The following is a 7,362-nucleotide window of genomic DNA, read 5'->3' as shown; positions in this document are numbered from 1 at the left end:
TACTTAGGTACAGTAACCGTCTTTTAGGTACAGTAACCATCTTTGTGATAACCACGTGACCGACCGTTCAAAGTGTAAACACACAGATCCTAACAGCTACGGAGGGTGCTGCTCGTCTGTGAGCTGGCCTACTTGTAGTAGCCCTGTGAGTAACGAGGGTGGATCATCTTCCTGCAAAGATTTTTGTACCTGTGGAAGTTACTTCTGTGGGCCAGGCGCTAAGGCATGCCTGTAGTCTCAGGTACTGGGGAGCGGGATCAAGGGAGGTACAGAGTTCAAGTTCAGCCAGGACAAATTTAGCAAGACCCCATCTCAAGCAAGAACCCAGGCATGGTGTTTCACCTGTTGTCTCACTGTGATGAAAGGCACAGCTAGTCCAACAGCAGCCCAAGGAAATCCTGGACCCACTACCTGCAGAATAGCTTAAGCACAAAAGGGCCGTGGGTGTGGCTCCAGTGGCAGAGCGACAACCGAGCAAGGACCAGCCAGGCCTTTAGTTCAAACCCCAGTGTGACAAAAAGAAAAGCAAGGACTGTGGTATTTGTGAAAATAATTTTTGTTCAAGGCTTTGCAGAAGGGTTCTTTGCAAATCATACACTCCTCCTTTTTTCTCGTGTCGGGGTGGGACCAGGGCCTCCCACAAACTCGGCTAGTGCCGAACCACCACACCTGAGGCTGTTGCCTGTTTTCGTGCAGTTACTTTTAGCATATTCACAGAGTTGTGTAACCATCAGCACAGCCTCCGTTTAGAACATCTCACCCATCCTGCACACGAAGGATTTCACACACCCCAACGCCGGGATCTACTCTGTGCTCTCGAGAGGCAGGGAGATGTGTGCAATGGACTCTCGGTGACTTTGACATGAATACACAGGACCTTCTTCACGACTACAGTCACCCCGCTGTGCGACACCTCTCCGACCTGACCCCTCCTGTGGGAAAACTCTGTCCCCTTTGGTCCACAGATTCCCTCCCCTCCCTGCCACCCTCTCCACCCCAGCCTCAGGTAATCTCTGTCCTACTGCCTAGACTCCACAGAATGGGACCCAGCAGGACTTTGTGCGGTGACAGACGACTGAGTACAGTGACTCCCTCAGCCCACAGCGTGCAGGTATACCTCACCTTTGCATTGCACCCCACAAATGTATACACCTGGGGTTTTCAATGCAAACTGACATTACTAACGGCAGACAGAATAAAATGCAGGAGCCCTGCTCACCCGCCACACTTACTTGACCCTTGGCCCGTCTCTCCAAAAGCATGAAGTTGACTTTTTCTCTTGCTGACCAGCACACAACAACAACAGAGGCCCCTGACGAATTTGGCAAGGCCACGGGCAGCTCTCCTCCACTTCTTCCTGAAGGTCGTGGTCCCTCCATGGTCATCATCTCCCTGAGTGGGCCTGATCGTGCCACTCTGGGGTTGCCCACTGGTGATGGGACTTTCTGCGCCCAGGGTGGGGGGGCGGGGGGGCAGCCCACTGGACACGCTGCCTCGCTCTCCCTTCTGACCATCGCTGGTATCATGCCGGGCATCCTGAATGCCGCAGTGGGAGGCTCTGATGTTTCTGGCCTTCGTGGGTCCCCTGCAGGTGGCTACAGCAGGCCACGAGGCTGGTCTGCGGCCCTTCTGCCTATCGCCACCTTTTTGGTGTTCCGGGGCTACCGATTTGATGACGGAGTGAAGGGCAGTTGCACTGAGTCGCCTCTGGAAGGAGTTGACAGGGTCTGTCAGGGGCAGGCAAGGAGGATCGTCACAGTCCTTGACCTCTTCCTCTTGTCTGCTGGAACTGTCCCCCTGTGGTGTCTGATGCTGGAGGAGGAGGAAGGTAGCCATAATATGATTGTAGGACTTTTTCATTAGAGAGTCCCTGATCTCCTGGGAATGATACCCCAGTCCACGCATCGTTCCCAAGACGTTGCGATAGGATTGGGTGGGGGGTATCTCCTGCCTCTGTTCTTGGTCTGCCTTTAACCAGGGGTGCTGGATGATATCAGCCACAGTGGGCCTCCCTCTGGGGTCGGCAGTCAGGATGTAGTGGGTCAGTTGTTGCACCTCTGCAGACAGGCATGCTGGAAACTGGAACGTCAGATGCCTGATCTGCTGCTCCAGCTCACAGGTGGTGTCTTCGCTAAAGGGGAGCGAGCCCGTCAGGATGTAATATAAAGTCATTCCTAGACTCCACACGTCCACGGGAGGCCCCTCGTAGGCCTTCCCATCAAAAAGTTCAGGCGCCCAGAAAACATCAGTGCCACAAAACATGAGCAATTTTTCCCCGGCTTGGACAATGGCACTGAGGCCAAAGTCACTGAGTTTCACTGAGCCACTGCCATCCACCAAGATATTCTCTGGCTTGAGGTCGTGATGCACAATGCCCTTGCTGTGACAGTAGCTCAGTGCACAGGTGATCTGATAGAACAATTTGCGAGCCTCCCCCTCCTCCACCTGGCCTTTCTCCAAGACGTAGTCATGGAGGTCTCCCCCAGAGGCAAACTCCATCACCATATACACCGATTTTTTTGATTCGATCACATGAAATAAACGCACGATGTTTGGGTGCTCTATAGACTTCATTATAGCCACCTCCGAGGATATGGAGGTGAAGCTCTGCTCCCCTTTGGAAACAATTTTGATGGCCACCTGGGCTCCTGTAACTCTGTGCTGGGCCAGTTTTACCTCACCAAACCCGCCTTGGCCAAGGGTGTGCAGAATTGTGTAATGCTTGGTGACGATGTTCTCACCAAAAAAGCTGTTCTTCACCTTCCGCTCCATCCCGTGTCCTTCTCGTCACCAGAACTCTTCAGTGGAAACACCAAACAACACCGCATATGAATTAAAAGTGGCTCACTGGGGACGTGTATCACTAGAAACACCTCCCTCAAAAGCCAGAGATCCCTGAACAAAGAACCCAAGAGGTGCTACAAGGTCCTAGGAAAATAAGAACAAATTAAACCCAAAAGCCAAAGGAAAGGATAATGAAGACCAGAGCTGAAATAAAGGAAAGGCAAACTATCCCACCACAGAGAAGTCAATGGTCCCGAGAGCTGAGCTCTGCAAGGATAAACAAATTGACAAATACTTAGCAAAACTCTGCAGAGAAAGAGAAAACACAGTTAACGACATGATTCACGGGAAAGGTGAGATGACAAGAGAAACCACTGGAGTCAAGACGACCATTAGGGAACATGGTGAAAGCTTAGATTCAGGTCAATTGGAAAATCTTGAAGAAATGGATGTTTTGAGACACACAGGAAAGGACCTACCAAAATGAACCCAACGTTATCCAAAACACCTGCACAATTCAAAAATGAGTGAATGACTTTGAAAGAGTAACACAAACCCCCTACAAAGAAAAGCCCAGGACACCAAATGGATATGCTGCTCAATTCTACCAGTTTGAAAGGAAAGCTAACACGGATCCCAGCCTTTTCCACGAAAAGCAAAGGGATGGGACACATCAGCGCTCCTTACAGAAAGGCAGGACTGTTACCCTGATTTCAAAACCAGACAGCGATAAAAGCACAAAAAGAAAGATGTGGGCAAGTTTCTGTGGCAGACAGAGATGCAGAAACCCTCAACGATGCGGAGAGGAAGGAAAGAAATAAGAGGGAGACAATAAAGAGCAAAGACAGCAAATTACCCGTGTGTGCACCTACCATGATCCAATGCAGAAGAGGCGAAGACTCCACCAGAAAACACGTCAAGTTCAGAAGCGCTTGCGGCCAAGCAGCGGCACACAAAGTCACCAGGAGAGTGAGTAGCCTTTGCGTACGTCAGCAAGAAACCTGGTGCAAAAGAAGTGAGCAGGACAATCCCATTCACAAGCGCCTCAAGAAACACCTAGGATACACTTCGGGAAGGCAGGGGAGGAGCTCTGTCCTGACGAGTACAGAGCATGGAGGAGAGAAATGGGAGAAGACACTAGAAGATGCAAAGACATCCTGTGTCCACGGACTGACAGACGCTGTTGGCAAAGTGCCATCTTCCCCAAACTGGGATGCAGATTCAATGCAGCCTGCATCAGATCCAATGTCATTCTTCATGGAAGTAGGAACATCTACGCTAAAATTCAAATGAAAGATCCCAAATTACCAAACAATTGTCAGCAAAAAGAGCAATGCCGGACGTACCACAATACCTGACTTTCAACTACACTACAGAGCCATCACGACAAAAGCAGCATGGTACTGACACAAAAGCAGACAGAGACCTGGGAGAGAGAAGAGAAGACCCAGAAGGACGTCCACGAAGCGACGGCCACGAGATTCTTGACAGAGGAGCCGAAGACGTACTTTGGAAGAAAGATGGCCCTTCACACATGGTGCTGGCAAAACTCGACATCCACACTGGGGCCGCAAGCAGGTCCCCATCTCACACCCTGTGCAGAAAGAACTCAAAATGGACCAGAGACCTTAGTTAAGACAGAAACTTGGGAACAGCTGGAGGAAAACGTGGGTCGAAGCTTTGCCATGAATTTCCGAATAGGCATCCAGTGGCAGAGCCCCAGGCGAAGGGGTAAGCACCCAGTACTTACTTGACTGCAGCAGTCCAGGAAATTAGAGTGGGAACTGACTGACAAGTGGAATTCTCCAGCTATGGCACACAGAGGAAACAAACTACAGCTAGGCATTGTTGCATGTGCCTGTAGTTCCAGCTACATTGGAGGCAGATGGAGGATCACAGACTGACACTAGCCTGCCCAAAACAGCAAGACCCTCTCTGAAAAATGACTAAAAGCAGAAAGGGCCGGCGGCACACCTCAACTCTAGAGCGCCTGCCTTGGAAGCACAGGTACTGAGTTCAAACCTCAGCACCAAAATCAAGAAAAGGGCCAAATGCAGGGGATAAATTCTTCTCAATGAAGATGTCCGCATGGCCGTAAGCGCCTAGAAAGAGGTCCACGATCTTTAGCCATCAGGGAGACGCAGCTCAAAGCTGCACTGTGACTCCCTGGTGGCCCAGTGACCATGACTACCAGGAAGAAATCCAAAACCAACACACGCTGGCAAGGAAGCCCACGGCTTCCCAGCTGCAGGAAAGTAAATTAGTGCAGCCCCTGCGGAAATTGGATGGGGCTGAAATAATTAAGAATGGAGCCTTCCATGAATTCCGATATGCCACCTCTCAGTGGATACCAGAAGAATCAAAGTCACCTTAGGACAAAGACCCTGCATACCCAGGCTGATCACTGCACGCTCACAATTGCCAAACTATGGAGTCAGCCTAGGTGCCCATCAGTGGATGGATGGCTCAGAAGCTGTCACCTGCAACCACAGTGGAGGTTTACTCAGCTATACAGAAGAACAAAATGATGTCTACACTTGAAGGATAGACCTGGACATGAGGTTTAGTGAAACAAGCAAGTCCCCCAAAGACAAACGTTGCCTGTTTTATTCCTGTGGAGTCTAGGTGGACAACGCAGGACAAGAAGGTACAATGGGAATTTTAATGAGTTGGGGATGGGACAGGGTAATAGTGGGTGAACTTGATTCAAGTGCATTCTAAGCATGTAGGGAAACAGAATATGAAATACCTTATCCAGCACACATAAAATATGTGAAATAACAATGAAAAATAGGAAAATGAAAGGAAATAAAAGTATGAATGACTAAGAAAAATCAAGTGTGAGAAAAAGAAAAAATGGGGAGACATAAAGAAAAAATGAAAAAGCGAGCAAGAATAAACACAAACGACATATAAATAAACAAGAATAAACTCAAAACACCAAACCCTAAACCCCTTACCGGACGACGTGAAGTAACTAGCGGCTCACGGTGCGCAGTAGGTCACAAACTGTCAGGATGGAGTCTCTCACAACGCTCGAGTCCAGCAGGTCACACCCAACGAGCTCCCTGCAGTAAAAGGACAAAAGCCAGCCCACTCGGGCCCTTAAATACATGCTGCTCTATGACATCACAAAGGCCCTGTGAGGAGCAGTACGGAGTGGGCCAATCATGGCAGGCTGTCACCCACAATGGTTTGCCTCAAGGAACTTTTCAAATTTATAACAATCATTGCGTGGAGAGTTTGAGCCCTCCCCTGTGACGTGGCACCTTGTTTTGTGTCCTCTCAGGATGGGTGGGTGGAAGGGTTGAACCCAGCCCCTCAAGCTCCTCTCTAAAGGCACACACACTATCCATGTGTCAGGAGCCTCAAGCCTAATCTCTTCCCAAGGCTCTGCCTCTGAACACTTGCATTGGGGTTCAAAAGAATCTGCTAACATTTATGATGCATATTAAACTTTCTGTTATAGCCATGTGGATCTAATTTCATATTTTCCTCCACTTTCTATTCATAGAACAGTTTGGGGGCCTGTTGTCCCCTGGCAGGACACACTTTGTAACCAGGGGCAGTAGCCATGTACCTGCACTCTAGGTGGCAGCTTGTGCTGCAGAGGCACCAAAAGAGAGAGGGGACACTGGTCAGTGCAGCCCTGAGATCAAACAGTCTGAGCACAGGTCCAGAATCAACTCCACCCGAGCTTCTTGTCCTCCCGAGTCATGGCTCGTGTGTCAGTGGTGAGGCTGGCAGCGATGATCTGGTAAGGTGAAAGCTGGCGTCTCTCTAAGATCATGGGCTGATGATTAGGCTAAGCTCACGTCCTCTGTGGGCACAGCAATCCCCTCACTGGAGGCAAGATGACCCCATAAACCGTGTCCCGCAGGTCAGGGAAAACATGACCTACCCTGAAGGTCAGTTTACACACCCAAACCTAGCTGGGCATTGTGGGACCCACTTGTAATCCCGGCCACTCAGGAGGTGGAGGTAGCAGGTTATAAGGACTTTGAGTCCAGCACGGGCAACATAGCACCCATCTCAAAAACCAAACCCAACCAAATCAAACCAAGCACAAAACCTTTGTGTTCCGATATGCCAGCTTCTGCCACCCAGCAAAACTTCGGTGAAGTCTCATTGTAATCGGATATCCAGGATTCTTGTCCCATTAGACACCTGTTGAAGGCAGGGTCTAATCAAATTGTCACCATTCGTGAAGCACTCAGCTAAGTTCTGTTCATTTTAAAAGTGTTTTTATTGTTGTGTTGTATCAATGAAGTAATCAGTAATGGCATTTGGCTTGAATCTTCCCTTCAATCATTCACTCACTTGTTCACTCATTCATTCGTTCATTCAAGAAAACCTTTGGACCCGCAACCTCTGCACCAGGGCACATGGGTGGATGGAAAGAGAGGTCTGAGAAAAGGTGGTGGAATTAACACATCTCATGAGCCAAATTCTCCATCAACCACTTGATTGGGCAGGGATAAATGGAGAAATGGACAGGGTTAGGCCATACCCATGGGTCATTACTCTGTAGTGGGGACACAGGTGTGCACACAGCCCAAGTAAAATGTGTACAGCGTG

General features: G+C 49.5%; 1 protein-coding gene across 1 annotated transcript; it reads right to left on the bottom strand.

The window, feature by feature from the left end:
* Positions 1 to 1,215: 1,215 nt before the first annotated feature.
* LOC141424276 (sperm motility kinase 2B-like) lies at positions 1,216 to 2,772 on the bottom strand. The gene has a single exon (XM_074077838.1). The coding sequence runs from the start codon at positions 2,770 to 2,772 to the stop codon at positions 1,216 to 1,218; it is 1,557 nt and encodes a 518-aa protein (XP_073933939.1).
* Positions 2,773 to 7,362: the final 4,590 nt, after the last annotated feature.

The sequence above is a fragment of the Castor canadensis genome, chromosome 6, assembly GCF_047511655.1.
Source record: "Castor canadensis chromosome 6, mCasCan1.hap1v2, whole genome shotgun sequence".
NCBI lineage: Eukaryota > Metazoa > Chordata > Mammalia > Rodentia > Castoridae > Castor > Castor canadensis.
This window is presented reverse-complemented; position numbering and strand designations above follow the sequence as displayed.

Bases quoted from the DNA above. Each gene is read 5' to 3' on its own strand.
- LOC141424276 (XM_074077838.1), bottom strand. From the start codon at position 2,772: ATGGAGCGGAAGGTGAAGAACAGCTTTTTTGGTGAGAACATCGTCACC.